Genomic DNA, 21876 nt, shown 5'->3' with positions numbered 1-21876 from the left:
AGATTTGTAATGGTATAACTTAGAGTGTAGTTCCTCCCATGTGTATCCTAAGGTAAAATGAAATAAATAAGATAAAATTTGGTTCTAACTCTAATAGGATACTTTGATTTTCACTACCAAAAACCTAAAATAACTCTACTGACTAAAATAGTTGGGGTAATTTGTGTTTGAAGGTACATTTTGCTCCTATTAATGCACAGTTTGATCACATTTTGGGCAGTATAAGACAGCCAAGATCCAAACCTGGAGTGAGTGATTTTTACAGTGAATCTACTACTTCTCTGATGCAGGTTCATGGGAATTTTTTTTCATCAATCGTTCAAAAATAAAAGGTGATCTGTGAACCAAAGCATTTTAGAAACAAAACTGTTTTTCTGGATTTTTTTTTCTGAGATGGTGTTCAAGGTCTCCCTGGATTAAGAAGTCTCCTCAAAGGAGAATCAGCCTTGTATGACAGAGAGAAATACCTTCAGAATTCAGAAGTGGTGGCAATCTTCCAGGTCCATCCCATCCTGCAGAGCCCATCCCACATGTTCCATGCTACTTCCCTTACCACCCCTTTGGCTGACCTCTTTTGCCAGCTGATGTGGTGTCTCCATGTCCTGGTTGCTAATTCTTCAGGACTCTGATAACTTCTCATCTTTCATTTGCCACAGGCTTGTTTTTCTTGCAGGTTCTCCTCATTCATGAGATTCCCCTGCCCTTCCCATGTCAGTCGAACTCTCCATCCTGCCATTCAGCAGTGGCACAGACCTGGTGTTTGGAGGCCACATTCAAACACAACACCCAACACCTCAAACCTATGGGTTCACTGGTCCCAGGAGACACACACAGGGTCAAGGACGGAAGGAAGACAAGCACCTCACTAACGCAGTTTAATAATAGCATTCGTTTTTGTCCTTAGGGTCCACAAGGAATTCCTGGTATGATGGGACCAAAAGGAGAGAAAGTAAGTGTCTGTTGTCATGGAGTTTGATGTGGTTTTGAGGAGCAAAGAAGCAGGAGAGGGTGTTCATTTTTTGTCTCTTTAGTGAATAGTGAGCCTTATGAATGGAGAGTTTTTCTTTAATTTGAATGTAAAGCTATGAATTGGCTTGAAGCTATAATTTAAAACTTAGTCTTTCAGTGTTCATTTTCAGTCTTGAAATATTTATTATGGCTTCTCATGGCCGTGACCTCTGTTTAGGGTATGCTTTGAGAAAACATGTAGGGTGCAAAAGTCAGCATTCCTACTGACCCAAAGGCCTTTGAGCTCCCTGTCCCTCTGGGACGACTTGAGGAGCAGAGTTCTCCCATGCAGTGTGAATTGTATGGGACAGCTCAGGTATTAAAGCTGGCCTATATGTTAAGTTATATTTCAGAAGTGCAAAGATTTGATCCATAATGATGCCTAAAGGATCTTATACCTGAAGCTGAGCACGTAATTACGTGCTGTGCTATACAAGATGTTGACTGTAGGTTTAGGGCTGGGAACACAGGAAAGACCAAGGAGTTCTGATACAGAAATTCTTCTCATTTTACCTCTGTAACTGAAGTCTTGAGCACTGTGAAGAGATTCACAGTGTTTTGTTTGGTGGTATTTATTTGTTTTCTTGGGGATGGGGTTATGGATTTGCTTGTTTGTTTGTTGTTTTTTTAATAGAAATGCATTGATGCATTGACTTAAGAGCCCTTGTGCTTCATGTGGTGCCTACAAGACTGACATATTCCTTTCTCTGACAGGGGGAGATTGGCAGGCCTGGAAGAAAGGTATGAACAAAGAAATCCATCCAATATTTAATAGCAGCTGCCAGGGAGGGGTGCAGGCAACTGTTCAATAAAAATTAGCCAATGTGGAAGTTTAACCTGTTAGTGCTTCTCTCACTGGTACCCAGGGTGGATGGTAGGGAGGTTTGGCTGGAGAGCTGCCCCAGCTGGTTTGAATTTGACAAATTCCCTGAGTAAAAGCATGGAGACAAGCCAAAGAGTGGGACATTACCTGAACTGTCTGTGTGGACAGGAGAAGCAGGTTATGTGAGCTATCATAAAAGGTGTAAAAGCAAAATCACTCCAAAATTTACTCCTCCAAAGTCTAAACAAGACTCAGCCAGATACCCCTGAAGGAGGAATAGCTATTAATGATTACCCTTCCAGAGCTCTGGCACCAATGCAATATGCTGACTACAATCCTATGCTTGGGGACATATGAGCCATGATACATTGTCAAAAATATGTGCTCCTACATGTGATGAAACAGAATACGTTATCTCAGTCACTAAGTACATCCATTTAATGTAATTAACTTTAAAGAAGACAGAAATGCAGGGTGAAATCAGAGATATGCAGGGGGTGGTCACTAACTAGGAAAAGAAGTACCCTTCTAATAATACACCAAGGATTTTGACACCTTTCTAATAATATACCAAGGATTTTGACACCAGCTACCAATCAGTAATTCAAATAAATATAAAACACATAAACAGAAGAGGTAATTTTCTTTAATCTATTTTCAAATGCGCTACAGTAAACAAAAATATTAATATAAATTCAAGGGTTCAAAACAGTATTGCCTTCAAGAGAGTAACCCACCAACCTACAAGGAAGTGCTAAACTTTAAACACAGTACTTCAACACTTACTCTTCTGACAAGAACAAGTAGGTTCTCAAAGAAAAGTTGCTCAGGCTGGAAATAAAACTGTGCAACTCTTGTTAAAAGCTGTCTGGCCCCTGAGAGTTCACTTGTGGCCCTGAATGTCATGATGACATTTCTGAGATCGTATTGTCTAGCAGTGGAATGCAGTGGAATAGCATTAATCTGCAGCACTTTAGGAGATATTCAAAGAGTGATTTACAGGCAGCAATTAAAACAGATAAATGACTGTATGTACATATGTAGTTATTGCTGTCATGTAGTAGTTAATAAAGAGCAATTACAGCTAACAATATAGGAATGTTCAGAATAAGGACCATAGTAATAGGAATAGCTTCTTAAAGATTTGGTTCCACTCTCAACATAAATTGGATTTGTATGGATATAAGTACACAAAGGTCTTTTTATCCCCTGTCTGCAGTAGTGACCTGTGTAGGAATGGTGTTACATGAACCATTGTAATCAATGTTTTCCGTTCAAGGGCAGACCAGGTCCCCCGGGTGTCCCTGGGATGCCAGGACCAGTAGGATGGCCTGGACCTGTGGGACCGAAGGTAAGACTAAAATTCACATGGAACAAACTGTTCAACATCACAGTTTGAACAGAAGAGTTGTCTTGGGAAATCTCTAAACAGCTAACTTGCAGGAGGCTGGGAAGCTGCAGCAGTGCAAGTACACTCTATGCTTGTCCCCTCTCTTACACTGCTCTGCAAAGGCCTGCCCAGTCTAGGGTTAGGTTACTCTGCCTCCAGCCCAGCCCCTGTAGCACTTCTTATGTGGATTAAACATGTCAAAGGGAAATTGAAAACTAATACAATGAAGGCTCACTGATAGCCCCCGGTGTCTCACAATCACACGGATCAGCGTTTCTAAACTGATTGCCACCATCATGACTATTGCTTATGAGGATCCGTGTGCCTGAAGGTGTACTGTGAGCTCGTGTGATCAGAGGGAAAATACCAGGCTGGTATCAGGGGAAAGAGATTACAAACCATGATGAGAATGGCTGATCATATCTTTGAAGTTCATTCCCATACAAACAAATATTAATTCCTGTTATTTTTATTAACCAACAGCAGAAGAAATTACATTCTTTGCCACTGCAAAGTGACTGCTTCACCTGCATTTGTTACAAAAAAGTCTTCAGGACAGTCCTTTAGTGAGTACTGGCTTATGAAAAAGATATGAGCTCTTCATAGGAGCTGTGGTTTATGGAGCTTCTACTGGGACTTTTGAGATAACTTGCTTTTCTTCAAACTAGGATGCATTAGACTAAAGGACTGCACAAAATGCCTAGTTTGAAACTGCTTTTTCTGGTAACTCTTGGACTCTCCGTTTGCTCTATGAAGGTTGATGCCCCCACCTCAGAGGATGTGATGCCGTAGCTCTCGATACTGAAAGAATAGTAGTAGGTGACTTGTGAATTCAAGCCACATCTGGGAATCAGACTTTGAAGATGTTCACAGACATGTCAGATGAAGAATATCATCTAGTATGTGGGAATGTAGGCAAGCAACAAGAAAGTATGCACTTACAAGAAATCAATGTTCACTTTGAACTGAGATGGGAAATGGTTCTCCCCACAAATGCATTGTGTGCTATGATTTACCACAGCAGGAGCAGTGAGGGCAAAGTTCGGTGAACCCCTTCCTGCAAAAGCAAAGCAGACAGAACACTCATTCACTTGGTCTTTTCCGTATAAACAGTTTAGGTTTTTTTATGTAGTCTTCCTAATTTTGATTTAAACTCCACTATCTACTACTGTGCTTTTTCATCACACTCCTGGAAGCTTCCCTCATATTCAGTAGTAATACTCTTTCCTATACTTTCACTGCAAGTCCTACTTGCTGTTTGATTATGATTCTTCTGCTTTTATTGTCTCTTCTAGTACTGGTCCCCTCTGTTCTTTAGGTAGGTTCACAGTTTCATTTCTTCTGGTCTTTATAAATTTCATTTTCCTGCCAGTCAGCAAAGGCTCCAGTTGAATACAGTGCAGAAGATCTCTGTGGTCACTTCAGTTGGTTGTGTCTTTCTTTCTTTTCTCGTCATCTCTGATCTTCTCAAACTTCTAATTCTCCTCTTCACCATAAATATTTGCTGCATCCCTGTCTTGCTGTAAATCTCCAGCAAGCTGCTGTTTGGATTTTTTAACTCATGTCCACCTCTGTGGATATTTGCTATTTCTTTGGCTGGGTTTTGTTGTCTTCTCTTACTTTGACACAGTCTTACTCAGTTCATATTTCTCCTACTTCATTCCTTCAAGTCTTGTCTGAACTTCTGCAGGGGCAGCAGCCAATGGGAAAATCCTCTCTGTTTCTCGGACAGTGAAAGCCAAAGGAGAGTAAGAGCCAAATGTGTTCTTCTGGTAGCACTGTTGCATGTCTGGGGGTCTACTCTGTATTTCACACTAGATATAATTAGCTGACAGCAGCCAGAGAAGTGGTTGTAAAGCTTTTTCATGATTTACTGGCTCCAAATGACTGTTCAGTACATGGTGTCTTGGAACTACGAAAGCAGTCAGTATGCTTCCACAAGCCACAAGGCATGCAGCAAAATGCCTTTCTTTTCTGCAGCTCAGTGGAGGTGATGCTGGGTAGAGGCAATGCACCTTCATGCACAAAAGGATGCACTGCTGATGGTGGTTTGCTTGCATGTCCTTTAATAACATCTGGGAAAACTGAAGCAAAAATTACCCACACAAGAAAGCGCAAACAGAAGAGTAAGATAACATGTGAGGGCTCAGGCAGGATACAACTGCAGTATAGACCCTGGTCTACAATGCTACACCAAGGTCAGGTTTAACTATTTGACATAAAACCTGAACCACTGAAATGTCAGACATTCAAATAGGACCTCATCAGAGTCACATTAAATAACTCTCTTTATTGACCCCTTTAGGGTGAAAAGGGAGAGTTGGGTGTGATGGGATTGCCAGGTACAAGAGGACCAATGGGCTCCAAGGTTTGTTAACCAAACACTGCATTTTCAGACAATGGTTTCTAATGCTCTGCTGACAGCTGCTTCCCTCACAAATTTTCTTGAAAGCATTTATCAAGATTTATCTTTTCTAATACAGCTAAAAAATATGTTCTACATCAAGCAAGGTTATGCTGTCTGGTTGGGCTTGGCTGTGTTTTTGGCTTTTCATAAAAATGCTTTGGTATAAATTATTGTAATTTATTTTAAAAGCAAGCTCAGATATAATTGAATCCCACTAGAAAAATGGAGTTCTTAAGCATACCTGCAGCGTTAAATCACGTCTGCAATGTTTTCCACTCGCCTCATAAGTCTGTGGAGATAATTTTGGTCCCTTACTAGAACTACACATATGTACTGACAGTTGAAATAAATTATGTAATCAGCTTATTCAAATAAAGGACTGGAAAGAAGAACTGAATACCTTTGTTTATTCTATGTTTCTTTAACAGAAACTCAGTTTTATATCAATGATCACACTAGATTACTTAAGTATAACTTAAGTATGTTCAGTGGGGGAAAAAACAACAAACAAACAAACTAAACAGAGGAGGAAGATTATTGTTAAAATTATTTTAGATTATTAATTGTGGCATCTAATGCTTTATTTACTCTCAGTTACATTTTATTTCACTTGTTTCAGTTTCAAAGCTTTATCAAAGCTGCTGGCTTTACCTGGCTTTTTCATAATGGCTTTTGGGCTGAATTGTCTTGCCTTTAATTCATATTTCACAGTTCTGTTCTGGTGCAATTTTAGGAGCTGTAAATATTCATTTGCATTTACACGTTGATGCAATTAATTATTTGTGCTTCGTTCTTTTTCTTCACTTCAAAGTTTGAAAATCCGGCTTCTTGGGTGATCTTGAAAGCGAGAAGCATTAAAATATCTATCATTCCCTTTAGGGTTTTCCTGGAACTAGAGGAGAAAAGGTCAGTGTGACAACAGAATAATGTATAATTTAACATTTGGAAACACTTATGTTAAAAGCAAAAGTATCTGTAGGAATGAGATTGAATTTTGATGAAATCTAAGGGTCCCACTGAGAAATGAAAACAAGTACTGAGAAGGAGCACAGTCTTGTGGCTTGGGCTGGGGTGCTGAAGAAGTGAGTTTTACATCCTGTAGACTCATGAACAAGTTGCTACAGTGAAACTCACTCCAGGTTCCCCATCTGCAGCATGGGTTAAATAATCCTTAGTTGTTGGTCTGGTTTAGTTAGGTGATACACACTTTGGCACTGAGACAGTTTGTACTCTAAGACTTTACAGTGGGACCTGAACTGGAGAAAGAAGCCAACTGGGAAAAAAATATCAAATTTTGAAGTATTATGTCCAGGAAAGCATGTATTTAAAGTAATTGTCTGGGGAGAATGAGTCCCTTTTCATACAGTCCTTACCCTCAGTTCTGTTATGATATCAATAATGAACCATATACCTCACTCTGAAGATATTACTGTACTCTTTTGACTTCAGTAATGCACTGTGTAGGAGAAATATTTTTTGCTTCTTCATGAAATGGTAGTTATTAGGCTGTTGTTCCCCTGTTATCTCTCTTCAGGGATCCAGAGGTGACAGAGGTGACAAAGGAGTCAAAGGAGACCAGGTAATTTTCTTTTCCAAATGGCTGTGAATGTGCATCTGAGGAGAAATGTACTTCTGACAGGGAAAAACAGTAGGGTCATAGAGGAAAGGAGCCTGGAAGCATCTTCCAGAGAGGGCAAGAGTGGTGAGGGAAAGCAGTGGTCCCATCTGATGTGAGGGTCATGGGGCAGCTCCATGTCCATGTGCCCCCAGCCCAGTGCTTAGGGGGACTGATGGGTCAGAGGAGGATTTTCCTGGAGGTCACTCCAGCCCCTCCTGGGCTGTGCAGTCCAGAACCACAGCAGCTTCCCAAAATGCTTTCAGCTGGTGGTATGATAATACCAGGAAGGGAAGAGGGGGAGAGGTTCATGGCTTGGGGGTTCTTTCAACTGAGAAATGAAAAGTAAACTGCTTTAGGTGCAAATGGAGAAATGGCTTTCCCAGAGGTAGGGTTTGGGAGCTGTCCAGGTAGCAGAGCTGCCTGCAGACAAGAGCACAATCAGGATGGTTTTTCCAGAGAAACAGAAGCTGGCAGCAGAAGATCAGACAGAGGAGTAATGGTACCATACAAGGAGCTTTATAGTAAAATTTTGCTTATAAATCTCCACCTACTGCATTACCTGCAGTGCTGAGTCAGTTTTTAACCAATATCCACACGTGGCACTTGTTCTCTTCCTTCCAAAGAAGGTGCTGCTTTGTCAAAGATCACTACACATTTTCTGATTATTTTTCTCCTTTGACTTTGTAGGGAGAAATTGGCTTCCCTGGAATGCTGGGACAAAAAGTAAGTGGGCATGATGTGTTGGGGAGTTGTGTTAAATGCTGAGACAGTCAATGAGTGGATTCAGGGCCTTCCTGGAAAGTATAAGACACTGAGGGTCTTGCTTGACTCAATGACCAGCACTGCCTGGACTTGATCAAATTCTTTAGGCTTTTTAGTTTAGGAGAAAACTCTCAGATTTCACTCTTTGCCATTGTTTCTCTTTTTCCCCCAGATTGTTTGTTTAGTCATAATCTTCCTCCTGCTTAACATATCCAAACCCTTGTTTATAGATTTGTAACTGCCCTAATTGCTTGGGTTTTATTCACTTGAAACTAATAAATATTTCCTTCTTGATACTCTGAAACAAAATGGCACTACTGTAAATAGCAGTGGTAACTATGACCAGTTTTATGTTATAATTATTCTGTACTTGAAAATCAATCAAGATTCAGATGTTGGCTTATGGGAAACCTAAAGGTGGATAATTTCATGACATAATCAAATCATATCTCTGAAATTAGGAAAAGGAAATAATAGTTGCTCCTAAAGAGATTAGAAGATGAGTGAATTCACCTTCCTTTCCCTAAGTATTTTTATCACACATGCATCTTAACAGCAAAGCAAGGTATTGCCAAGGGGTCAGAGAGTTTTTCAAGCCTTGACCCCTCCAAGTCTCTAATCAGGTTTCTGATCTCATTTGGCCTCTTCCTTAAGAAAGGATTTTTCAGGGGTATGTGGGTAAATGGTGTGAGGTTTTTTTGTTTGTTTGTTTTAAAATATTTTATAATAATTTTGGATTTCTAAGAAAGAAACGGTGCCAGCATTATCTAGAGGAATCATGTGAATGAAAGCAATGTGCATCTGTTGTCTTGGATGAGGCAGGCATAACCATGTACTCACCTCCTGCTTCCTTCCCTCTGCAACCACCAAGGGAGAGATGGGCCCGAAGGGACAGTCTGGAGTACCAGGATACAGAGGACCTATAGGAAGACCTGGAAAACGAGGCAAACAAGTAGGACCACAGTGTTTCCTCTTCCTGTGGCTCATGGCATCTGTGTGATTGTGTGGTCTAAGCTCTTGTACCCTGCACTGTATCGCACAGGGAGTGGACAGAATTCCTGGAACAACTCACAGGCATGCACAAGCTACACAGGAGTTAAAGCCTCAGCTTTAGGGCTGGAGTCTTGTCTGCAGCATTCAGCTCCCTGCCCATGCAGCGTGGGAAAAGATGTATTTATCCTGGATTGGTAATGAGCTCATTTAATACAATTTGAGCAGACCTTGAAGGCTTCTTTTGAATCCTAAGCAACATAGAGCTACGCTCCCAGCCACACCTGATGGCTAGAGAGCTCAAAACTATGCTAGCAGAGCTATATTTTCAGACACTCAGATGAATTGTAAGGACTAGGAATTGTGTGTAAATTGGATACTGACTCTACCACTATTGCATTCCAGTGGTAAGGGCTTAGCTGGAAGTATTTTATTTGCAGTCTTGTTATGCCTGGCATGGCAAGGAGAGGCACATCCCTGCTTCACTGTTGCTCTGATTAGAACAGGTAATATCTGAAGTGATAAAATAGCCAGTGTGGGGAAAAAAAAGGGTGGGTGTTAGGGAGGAAATAATAGGTAGGAAAGTAAGGAAGGTATGTGCAATGTAAGTCTGCTTGATGACCAGCAAGAAGGTTTTTTTGTCCTAGATTTGTCAGGTTTTAAAAGCTGGTGTGTGCTCTTTGCTGGTTTTGAGGGGTTTTGCTTTATTTTTTTTGTGAACTCTGCTCATCCATCCTGCCTGTGTGCTGTAGAATATCTTTCTATATATTATAAGGCAAGAGAACACGCAGCGCCTGCAGAGCAGCTTGAACACTGTGCACTCTTTCTGTGCACAACCTTAGATATGTTGTCACCTTACACAGTGGCTTAATAAAAAAGTGGTGACATAAGTGTGTCATAAATTAAGGCAACAATCGATGCGACTAAAAGACCTATAGTCTGGCCCTAGATCGGTGTTTCCAGTCCCAAGGCTCAGTACACAACCCCCTTTCTGGTGCCCTGAAAGCAATCTTAGCATTGATTCATCATTCCCTCTCTGTAACTGGTGAACTCGCTATTTCCTTTCTTCTTTTCTAATCCTTTGAAAAAAACTGGGGAGTGGCATTTTAAGTCTGTGGGTCTGGCTGCCACCTTTGAGTACTGTACCTGTCTGGCTGTTTGTTCAGCTGAGAGGATAGTTTCCACCAGCATGGGGCCCCTTCCTGTCTCTTGGTCCAGCTGACATGCCTAGATAAAAGCAGCTAAATTAAGCAGGTGTCACTTCCACTTCCATTTTGAGATACGTCTTGATTAGCTCACTGACTTCTTCGACTCTCCCTGCCTCTGGGGCAGGCTCTTCCTAAAAGGTAGCCAGGAGGAGGGAGTCACAAGTCACAGTCCCACAGCTGCTAACTGAGATATAACACCCGAAGCTTTATAACTTGGGAGCTGACCCTAAGCAAACCCAAGTTTAGGGTTTCAGTCTTGAGGAGGAATGACTTAGGGCTTTAGATAATGCTACTTTGAAAGAAAGAACATGAATATAAATATTGTCAATGGGAAAAGCTTCTCCAAATGGCGTGGACACATGTGAAAAATAAACAAGGCAAAAATATTGAACATCAACCCTTGCTATTATTATTTAATCCGTCAGTGCTAAGCAGGAGAGCATTAAGCAATCGTTCCTCCAAAGGAGGGGACACAAAAACCAGCTTGTTTTCAGTCAGTACACGTCCGACTGGCACCGCCTTGCCTCTGTCAAATTGCTGCTGTGTGGGGGAAAGAGATTTCCCACAGTCTTCTTAGAGGTTACAAAATCCTGGTCTGCTAGTTCTGGGTTGCGTAATGTAAGAAGTAATTAGAGATCAGCATCACTGACATTCACATAAATCCTGGAATGTTTTTATGGCTCAGAACTTACCTAATAGGATTAAACAAAGCAAATATTCAATTAATTCTTTATAGGCCATGGCAAAATCAGCCTTCCTCTGCTGAAACGGTGCAAGTGACATTCAAACGTATCCGTGGGATGTAACATATTATATAACAACAATCATTTCAGCATGTATTACTATATATGCTTTGCTACTCTCAAATTAGACATGCAACCATTCATCATATGCCTTTGAATACACATTAACCTGGAATTACACCATCTTCAAGGAAATATTCTCCTTTGTCATTAAAAGAAAGCTTACGTAGCAGACATCACTTTGATTATGCTAAATAACGTGTGCTGCTACATAAAAATCAAGTCGGATACTTAAACTTTAAGCTATGTAATACACTTCTGAAATATAAAGCTGAGAAATCCAAGCCTTGGAGAGTATATGAGCAGGAAGGTAAATATAGTTATTTTTAATAAGTGTCACCATATTAAATTCAGGAGCAAAAAATGAGAAGGTGTCAAACAGTTCTACGTTGAAACTTCCAAATGCCTAAGGATATGCTTGTATGAACAAGCTCCCATGAGGCAAATTAGAGCTGATTTTAGAGAATATCAGCTATTGCATGGTAATTGTGTGCAAGCCCCTCTCCCACAGGTAAATTTGAGGCATTGACTGCTTGTTTGGCTGCCAGAGGGACATCATTTGTCAGCATGCTGTTGCTAAACACTAACCTGCACTTGTAAAGCCAAGCCCTCACTTGGTTTGTGATGATGTGTTAACATAGATACACCCATGGTGAAAGTCAAGAAGATACAGGAATCCAGGCACCTCAAGCACTTCTGAAAATAGTGTGAGCTTCAAAGTCATTAGTGTGCTTCTGAAAGGCTGCACCCTAAGACTGGGAAATGTCACGGTGGAAGCCCTTGACAACTCCTCAGTGATTTTCCCCTTTCTTTCTCAGCTGCACTCACTCCTAAGGTTAAAAACTCATCCTTAAAAAAAGGCTATCAAATGACTGAAGTCAGAGCAGGGTGATTCCTGACTCCTCACAGGGCAGATCCCTGTGACCATTCCCATTTGGGAGCAGAAGTCCTGCCTGGGCATGTCTTTCTGTCTCCACATAGGAGAGGAGAGCACCTGTTCCCTGAGGTGGTGTCCATGAAGCTTGTGCTGCGAGCTTCTTCTGGCAAATCTCTTGGCTTTCTTAAATGGGAAGCCAGTGTTGGCTGGAAGAGGTTGTTTGTTACTAATAGTTTAGTCAGTAAATGGATGTCACTTCTTTTCTAGGGACTCAAGGGAGATGTTGGACCGGCGGGTGTCATGGGCCCACCTGGTAAGCCTGGTCCTGTTGGCCAGCCAGGCCCCCCTGGACCGTCAGGATTAGGTAAGCAGAAGATGAGGTGATGTCTCCAAGAGTGTCCCTGCTCCCCAGCCCCTCCTGACTCATCAGGCACACGTAGGCTCCTCTTCACAAAGTGCTGCAGGGCTTTGTTTGCTTCTCCATTGATGGCAAGGAGAGGATTTTTCCTGGAGCCAGGTAATGCCATCCTTGTCCATTATAAGGACTCTATACCTTACTTTAAAGCCTACTTTATGGCTTTTTATGTTTCAAATAAAACCAAAAGTAAAGCCTATGTGGTCTCTGAGGGATTTTTGTAGATGGGGATAACGAAAAGCCATCTGGTGGCCTCAGAGAGACTAGGTAATCTCCATCATCAAAGGTCTGCTTTTCCAGGTATCCTGGAAAATGCTCACCTTGTGCAGCTCTGCAAGAGAAAAACAGATGAGATCCAAGTTACAGTGGCATTAAGGAAAGGAGGGAAGAGAATCGAAGTGAAAGGACTCAGGGAAAAAAGAGCAGTGGAGAAAAACTCTCTATATAATTAAGTGCTTGAGATCTATGTTCACTGAAATCGTGTGTGTTGTAGAAATCATGAGGAAAACCTTGTAATAACTGGTAATTGTACAGCATCAGAACTGTGCATGCACATGAACCCTGGTCAGCTTGTGGGCCCAAACGTGGACATGAAGGACAATACATGACCCACAGTGCACAGTGGCAGTGAAGCCTCAGGTAGGGTTTCTCACCCTGGATATAAACTGGGAAAGAAAAGCAAAACCTTACTATTGCTTCAAAGGTACAACAGCTGTTTGTACTGCAGCCAATCTCTTCAATGTCCCCTTCCATTTTGCTTTCCCTTTTTCTTCCCTTGCTTACATCAGTGGACAGGAGGTCTCTTCTTGTGGGGAAATGGAACATCTGTGAAGCTGGACTCAGCTTCAGAGTTTTCACATATCTCATGCCTCCCATTAAGAAGCATATTTGCTTGAGTAAATTAGCTGGAAGCTTTCAGAAGGCAGAATTTTCACCATGCTGATGGGAAGGCAGCCAGGACCTTGAGATTACTTTTTAAAGGCTTTATTCCATCCACAGAAAGTTTGTGTGTCAGGGTTGTTAATAATTTTCCTCTAGAATATGAATTCTGATCCTAAAAGACATTTCTGTAATGACTCCACTGCTTACAGAATGAACATACTGGCTCATTGTCTAAATCTGCAGAGCAGCACATCCTTGCCAAATTTTAAAAGTCAAAAAGCAGTATTTTTTTAAATGTTTAATTAAAACATAAAAAAACTCCTGTATTTTTAGTTGTGTTTTGCTGTACAGAAACCTGTGAAACAGCATTGCTCAAGTGGTTGTACAAAGGCACAAGTCCAGTGTGTTATAGATGCATACAGAGATTGACTCCACAAAACTTGGTGCATAGGTGCTGTAGAGTGATCTGTGTGTTCATCCTGTCCTGAATTTCTGTAGCTTCAAACAGGCTGACATTTATTCTAAGCAAATGGTCTCTCTCTTCCTCTACAAAACTGGTAGAAAAATTCAAAAGGCGATCTGAAATAATACAACTGTGGTAAAAACCTGGCATCTTTCTCCTGAATTAGTGTTTCTGGTAACCCTTCGGTTCCCAGTGGATTTGGTGGGAGATGTGCCTATCTGGAAACTTGGGTAAATGCATATCTCCACCTGGCCTGTACTTTTCCCACTAAGGCTGTGTTTGTGTGTTGTGTAGTAACTTCGTAACCAGGCAACCTGGTACTCTGCTTCCCAGGGCAATTTGCAATAGGACCAAAGGGAGAACGAGGACTTCCAGGGCCTCCAGGGAGATGTCTCTGCAGAACCCCACAACATATGAGCAACCCATCATATGAGGAATCTGTGTTTGGACACAGCTACCCAAAAGTTCCCGCGGTAAGCAGGTTTTCTGGGAGGGGATGTGAGCAGTTCTTAAGTGCTTCTACTACAAGAGATGTGGTACTCACTAATTTTTTTATTTAATAGGAAGATATATGGGCAATGTGTGATTTCTAGTACCCAAAACCTCTGAGACCCAGCTGGTGAAAAAAAGTTCAGTCTCATAGATAGTTGTGTGATTGATGTGCTGAAGTGCAGCTGTTTCAAAACATCAGCAAGGCAGCAAGTATTTGGAAACCTTTTTCAAGCCTGAGGATGATGTCTTTCATCTACTACTGTATATATATAATCTTTTGTTCTTTTTATTTCATTAAATCAAAATGCATTTTAGATTGGTCAGTAAAGTAAGCATCTCTTTCTTGGTTTTTTTTAAGACAGTGATTTCAGAATTGAATATTGTGGTCAAGCATTTCACATATACAATAGAACTTTCTCCCAAAGCACAGACCCTCAACCTTGAACCGAACAGGGGTTTCCACAAACCATGAGAATCAGGTGTCTGGGCTCCTGTCTGCAGACACATTATATTGCTAATAGTACACATGATATAGCTCATTCTCATCTCTAGCCTTGAAAGCATTTTTATGAGCAAATTGGACAAAATAAAGGACAAGGCACTGGTGAAATGTGACCTAGCAACTTTTCATCACTGATTTCTTTGGGCTTTGTAACTACTTTTTATGTACTTTTCCTTCTGCTGGGCCCTGCCTTATTATTTTGTACACTGTAGCCCTTAGTCAGCAATGCAGATGCTACCTTGCTGCTGTGTGCCAGCACAGCCCAGCCACTCCACTCATGCAAGTGGAAATGGAGCCGTGTCTGGCAGTCTCTGAACGTCAATAAGCAGCAATCAGCTTTGTTAAAGCTCCATCTATCACGCTGTCAGAAAGCTGTTACAGTGTGTGGAAGGGACATACTCACAGCACCGCCCATTAAACTGGGTCATTGAGCTCAGCCTTTTGCACAAGTGTGTTGCAAGTCTTGTGAGCTGTGTCAGCTGCTCACTCATCCCTAGCTGTGTTGCATTAGGAAAAACCCTCCTGCTGTTTTTAAAACATACTGGTGAGAGATGAATGTGCTGAAATAAAGGTGCATTTCACATCACACTGCATGCAAAAAGACATCATGTGCTTTGCAGCCTGGAAAACTCACAGGAAAAAGTATAAGGCTCACATTAAAATGTGTAGGTCTTATTACCCTCCTTCTCCATCAGGCACAGTTTCATACCCGATCTTAAAAGATAACAATGAGTGTGTAAGCATCTAAAATACCATACACTGTCCCTAGGAGCCCCCAAGTGTCATTTTGTTGCCAGGAACGTGGGATGGCAAAAAGGCAAGGCTTAGCTCTGGAAATGAAGCACTTCCAGAGCAGCAGTCCTTGTTTTCCTGCCTGCCCCATTTGTTTTACTCCCTCAAGTGTAAAGAGCAGGAGCTTAAACATCACTGTTGTTTATTCTGTTCAGATCCCCATGTAGCAGCTTTGAAGCCTGTCTTGGACCACTTGTCAGCTCTTGTCATGGTTCTATAGCTGCACATGGAAAAGATCCAGAGATGGTGCTCTCTGCCCTGGCCCCGAGGTTTGCCAAAGCAGCACATCCTCAGCACCATCACCCACTGCACCCAGCTGCTCCTCCAGTGCCAGCACAGCCAGAGGAGGGCAGAGGCTGGGGAACAAAGTGCTGTTTTTCTGTCACTGGCTTAGATTCATTCGCTTTTTTCAATCTTGTGTAATTTCAAAGGCTGATATCAGTTGAGACAGCACAGTTCTGCTATTGATTTCAAGAGAAATTGGAGCTCTGGGGCAGGGCCATGAGCTCCTGAACACAATTACAGAATCAGTTCTGTACTGGCATCCTGTTCCCTTGCTTTCTTTCAGTCAAGCTGAAGGCATTTTTATTCAATGCTTCCTTAATGAAAATGGCCTTTGTCCAGGGTTATGGGAATATTCTACTATGTAAAAATTTCAGGGTAACTTTTTTTTAAAAGAGCCAATTCTGTTTATGCTGGTGAGAATCAGACTCAGCCCTAAATCCATTTTGCTCAGAAGCACTCTGTTTGCTTTTTCTTAATTTAAAAATGGCTTGAATCTTGCAAAAATTAAATAGATTAAGATGCTGAAGGAAGAGATTATTTCCTAATGCCTCTTACATCCAATTTCATTGATCAAGACAATAAAAAAATGGGTAAGAGAGCAGCTTGTCCTAATTTTACCATTTGAACTAAATTCTTTTTTCAGTGTAACTGAAGACTTGGCTTTAGACCGTAGTGTATGCATATAAAGAAACATGCATTTTAGTGCCATTTAAGTCTAAAGAAAGCACAAAGTGGTAAAAGTTAAGTGAAGGTTGTATTGAGCCATGCATTATTTATTTTGTAGCCACAAACATGCCTAAAAAGTTATAGTCAATCCACAAAAAGCACTTATGCCTATTTGGATTTTGCACTTGTTTCAGCATCAAACCATTTGAACACCAGAAAGTTCTTCTCAGCAGTGATTGTGCACCAGTATTTGTATGATTTTTATCTGTGGATGTGCATTTCAAAATAGGGGCCATTGGAGCCATAGTTAGGTGCTCATGAAACACCATTCTTTCCGTGGGTGCAGGTTCTCACCTCCTCTGTTTCTGAAGACAACTAAACCATTTTTCTGTGTGATTATTTACCTATTTGAAGATACATATGGCAAAACTAGATTCTGTGACACTGCAAAAAGCTTCTTGAAAAAATTACCAATCACCTCTTTTTCTGTGCCCCAGATATTTGTGGTGAATAATCAAGAAGAATTGGACCAGTTAAACACCAAAAATGCCTTAGCTTTTAGAAGAGATCAGAGATCTTTGTATTTCAAGGATACCTTTGGATGGCTCCCAGTCCAGGTGAAAATATGACTGTGGTCTCAGAAAGCTCGTGAGTGTATGTTTCATTTTGAAATACAGAACATACTTCTGTACTTAAGGTGTCATACAGAATCAATTAAGCAAATGGGGGAAAAGCTCATTTTTGAACACTGCCACAATTGTACATATTTCTCTGAATTTTGTTCACAGGAGTCTTAACTACTGAGGCATTAACTCAGCAGTGGTGCAGGTTTTGCTAACCTCCCTGTTAACCAGGTTCCACTGTGAGCAAACTAGAGCAGAGTTCAGGGAATTACGGTAGTAAAGAGAGTTTTTATTTAATACAAAATAAGGCAAAACTCACCAGGGTACAAAGCTGCAGAACAAAAACCCTTCAAACCAAACTCACATATTTCCTTCTTGCTCCAAGGAGCTAAGATGAGTCCTGCTGAAATTAACAGCAGGATCCTTCTTGTGTCTGCTGAACCTTGGATCAGACTCTGTATAAACCCTCTGGCCAACAAATAACAAGACATAAAAACCTGGTTGTGGGATCTGCCCCCCAGAGCCCTTCACCTCTGCTTGCTAGCCAGGCTGCTGCTGGTCTGGTTCAGTAACCACTGTGTGTTTTCTTGGTCAGCTCACCCCTTTCTATCCCATGGATTACCGCTTGGAGGATGGGGGTACCTGTGGAGATGGGATCGTGCAGGATGGGGAAGAGTGTGACGACGGCAATGCAGTGGTGACTGACGACTGTATACGTAAGTTACAGTGCAGCAGGCGTGGCTTCTTTCTACCAGGGAAGGTGCATTAGTTGTACCACAGGGTACACTGCTGTCTAAATCACACAAGGAGAGCTGGTGTGGTTTGTGGATCAAGTGCAGGCACAGGGAAAGGGAGGCACAAGGGCCACAGGGTGAAAACTGAGGCCTTCGTGCATGTGGATGGCACACACTAGCACAGGGCAGAGGTGACAACAGCACTTCTCATGCATCCTGGCTGAGTCAGAGCCAAACCACTGCATTTTGGGGGTCACATCCTGCAGCTGGTTTACAGACACACCTTTCCTGGGGGCTACCAGCTCTCTGTCTAAAAGCTGTAGCACATCTTTGCAGTGCAGCACAGCCCTTGGGATAGACACTGATGCTGGCTGTTTCTTATGGTAAAATAGATCCTGAGTCCAGAAACACCACTTTGAATTTTGTTATTCACTTAGGGATAACGAATAGGGATAGGTGTCGACCCACTACCTTCACTATTAGATTTATACAACATTTAATTCATGTCTGCTGATTGTGGATAGCAAAGAGCATACAAGCATTCAAGCTCCTGTGGCAACCTTCACTTCTCCCTCTCAGTTACTTTTATGGCTTGAATCCTTCCCCAGAGCACAGCTCTATACCATCTCCACACAGCAGGTTTGGTACTCTGCTGTTCCTAGCAAAGGGATGCTCCGTCACATTTCAGAACAGTGTCACCCAACACTGAAAGATGCAATTCTTCATTTACATTCATTTATATATCACTCCATTTTTGAAAATGGTGTCTATGCAGCCATGCCCCATGCAAGTTTCTCCATCCACCTGTCCATCACCACCGTTCCCCTTAGGAATCCCAGTCAGCTTCTCAATGACAACAGGAAAGAGATTTCAAAGGCAATTCAGTCTCAACAGGTCTAGGGAGACATAAATAAAAGCTCCTCTAAGCTTGCCTGACTGCAGAGTACTCCAGAGAGACAGCATGATCTCTCCTGTCTCCAGACATGAGAAAATGATTCAATTAGAATTTGCAATCAACCGTGGGGAGCAACCATGCAGGAAAATAGTCTTTATTAGTTCTAGTGCCTGCAAAATTATACACTGCATGTCTGAGGGCACATTGTGTTCTCTGTGCTATGCTCTGGGCAAAGCTTCAGGTCAATGGAGGCCTTGCAATTCATACATTTCTGACACTGATGTGACCCAAGGAGTCAACACTGAGTTACTTGGAAATGAGCACATTGTCATCATTCTTCTCCTGTGACCGAACCAAAAGGAAAAGGCTAGCCAAGTGTTAAATGGATTTTATTGTAAAATAGACTTGTTGGTCTTAGAAGCATCAATTTCTGACAAACACATCCTTGGTGCAATTAATTAATCACTACTATTTGTAAACAACCCACTTTAGCCTCTTACAAACTCCCTATTCCAGAGTGTCTGTTTAATCCTTTGCTTAACACCAGTGGATTATCTGAGATGTCAAAGGGATTTTAACTAAATCAATTTGTTCATGTTAGAAAGTCATTCTCAATATGCTGAAGATACCAAAATCAAAGTCCAATTGCTAAAATGGCAAACAAACCCACAAATTACTGCAGCCTACACGTCAGTCACCATGAAAAATTGTGACTACTCCCACTCACGCTCAAGTCAGTAGCAGTCAGCAATGGGAAAAACACATTTTTGGCAACCATCATATACCTTTTTTTTATAGGCTGCATAATTCCATTTGTATGTGGCAACTCACAGCAGACAAACATAGGTGCTGCACGGAATTAGGTGAAGGTCTAGGCTAGGAATTTCAAATGACTTAAAGATCTAAGAGTATTTTTTTGAGATTGTGACCTCCCCAGGCCATTTATGTTAACTGTATTTTATGTTTCCTTTAACTTGTTTTGATAGTAATTATCTATGGCAATAATAATTTTTAGAGCAAGTAATTAGAGATTCTGTAGTAATTATTTTTAGTATTTATCCATTCTTTCCCTTGGTCATTGAAATGGGGCTAAAACAAGTACATTCTTTGCAGTGAAGAGTACTGCTCCTCCTAAGACAGCCCTTACAGAATGCCCTCCCAAAAATATCTTGTTTTATACTTAACCCTTAAAAATCTAGTTCCACTTACTTTACCTGTTTCTTTTACATATGAAGTGCCTGGAAGGTATTTGTTTCTTTGTTTTTCATCAGGGTGCCGTCGTGCTTACTGCGGAGATGGCTACAAGCATGAGGGGGTTGAAGACTGCGATGGGATGGATTTTGGATATTTGACATGTAGAACATACCTTCCTGGGTATGTAAGAGGAGGTCTTCACTTTGGTTTGGTGGGCTTTTGGTTGGCTTGTTTGGGGGGTGTGTGTGTATGTGTTTTTCCTTTCTTTTTTCTCTTTGCCAGCTTTAAAACAGAGGAACCTCACACACTTAAAGCTTGTTCTACTGGGACCACTGCAAGTAGCAGGGAAGAAAGAGTCTACCAAATTATTTCTGCATATCATTGACTTTAAGGGGCAGATCTCATTTCTCAGTAAGAAGTACATGCCTCTTACTGCACAAATCAAATGAAGGTCACGTAGACCTATGTTTGCCCATTTCTTGCCAATATTTCCTTAAATGTCCAGCCATGACATAAGAAGAGTAGGAAAGGCCATGAGAAGATGATCGCACTGAAGGAGAAAATCCACAGCAACCAAAGCACAGGCTCCTGCCGACCTCCTGCTGCCCTTCCCGTTAATGGGTACTCTAGGGGCGTATTCGCTTCTGAATCAAGCAGTCATCTGTCAGCTTTTCCAAGGCGCAGGAAATTCGTTCACCAGCAGATGCAAAGCCTTGCATCTGCTTAGCAACCTCCTTCATTTTAAACATCTGCTTATTGTTGACTTGCTTTCTCTGCCTTAGTTTAGGCAGCTTCCTCTGGTCAGCGTTTTGCCTCCTACAGCAGCACCTCTATTTAGCTGTCAGGTATTGTTACTGGCTAACAGGAAACATTTAATTTGCAAATTAAATTATGCGCAGAGGCCTCATCATTCAGGGAACAATAATGTGCTAATTGACAGGAATAAGAAACCACAGGACGTCTTTGTAAATCGAATGCTGTGCTAATCCCTCCACTGTAATTGTTGGAGCACTCCCGGTGTAAGAGATTACTAAAATCCAGACCAGTAAACCTGACAAACCTGAAACACTTTACAGAGACCTCATCTTCAGACAGTGTGGAGCTGTTTTCTACTGTAAGAACTATTCCTTTCTATGAGTCTGAAGTTTGGTGCCAAAGATAGCACCACAAAAGACTGAGGAAAATTTTATAAATTTCACTTTGTGTGTATATTCAAGTTGTGAAGAGCGACTGAGATCTTTTATTTTTGTGTGTAGTCTGCAAATTATCTGCCAAACTAAAGAAAAAGCTGTGAATCATGAGTAAAGTGGGCTGAGTATGTGAGTATGGCACTCCCATGGGAGTTTTACCCCAAAGTAACCTTTCCTCCAAGAACTCTGTTGCAACTGATTTTCCCATTTTTTACTCTTTCTAGCCCACAGATCCCTCCTCCTATTTCACACACCTTCGCTTCAGATTTTATGTTGGTCTGAGAATGTGGGTTATTCAAGGACATAGTTTTAAAGCAGCTTAGTCCACAGCTTGATGCTGTGGATGGGCTATTCATTTAGACATACCAGAATTTAAAAACTCATTTAAATTCTTATTAACAATTCTGGTGAAGTCTTCAGTAGGTAGAGTCACTGCAGCTCAGTTTAAGTCAGTAGAAAGACAAAATCTCTGTTCTTCCTTATTTTGCAAGAACTCTTCGATTTACTTTTTTTAAAAATTATTTCAAATGTGGGAATGTGTCACTCTCATTATTTCAAGAACATGAGAAATAAGTTAAAGGACAGACACAGTCACGCCTGCTGAAGCTGTTGGGAGTAACTGGAAGAACACTTAACTCAGACCATCAGATATTTCGTTCCACAGCTCCCATGGGTGAGTGCCAGGGGCTTTTGCATCCACCCCCACGAAATGCTCTAGTCCTGCTGCCAATAGGGATTTTAGGTTTTTTAAATGACATTACAGGGAGTTAAGTCTTCACTCACAGTTTCTCCTGGACTCCTCTTTTGCTGATAAAGGAGAACATACTTGAGTACTGATGAAAATTGCCCTCCTGCTT

At 41.4% G+C, this 21876-nt stretch overlaps 1 protein-coding gene across 1 annotated transcript in view; it reads left to right on the top strand.

Annotated features, from left to right (window-relative positions):
- COLQ (collagen like tail subunit of asymmetric acetylcholinesterase) overlaps positions 1-21876 on the top strand; it is a 49824-nt gene that overhangs the window by 25123 nt on the left and 2825 nt on the right. The window contains exons 5-17 of the mRNA XM_082288270.1: positions 905-949; positions 1723-1749; positions 3111-3182; positions 5527-5589; positions 6508-6534; positions 7163-7207; positions 7934-7969; positions 8880-8960; positions 12154-12250; positions 13980-14119; positions 16881-17000; positions 17602-17722; positions 19907-20009. Of these exons, the coding sequence (XP_082144396.1) occupies positions 905-949; positions 1723-1749; positions 3111-3182; positions 5527-5589; positions 6508-6534; positions 7163-7207; positions 7934-7969; positions 8880-8960; positions 12154-12250; positions 13980-14119; positions 16881-17000; positions 17602-17722; positions 19907-20009 (977 nt within the window). The remainder of the gene's footprint in view (positions 1-904; positions 950-1722; positions 1750-3110; positions 3183-5526; positions 5590-6507; positions 6535-7162; positions 7208-7933; positions 7970-8879; positions 8961-12153; positions 12251-13979; positions 14120-16880; positions 17001-17601; positions 17723-19906; positions 20010-21876) is intronic.

This window comes from Coloeus monedula (assembly GCF_965178545.1).
Source record: "Coloeus monedula genome assembly, chromosome: 1".
NCBI classification, from domain to species: domain Eukaryota; kingdom Metazoa; phylum Chordata; class Aves; order Passeriformes; family Corvidae; genus Coloeus; species Coloeus monedula.
This window is presented reverse-complemented; position numbering and strand designations above follow the sequence as displayed.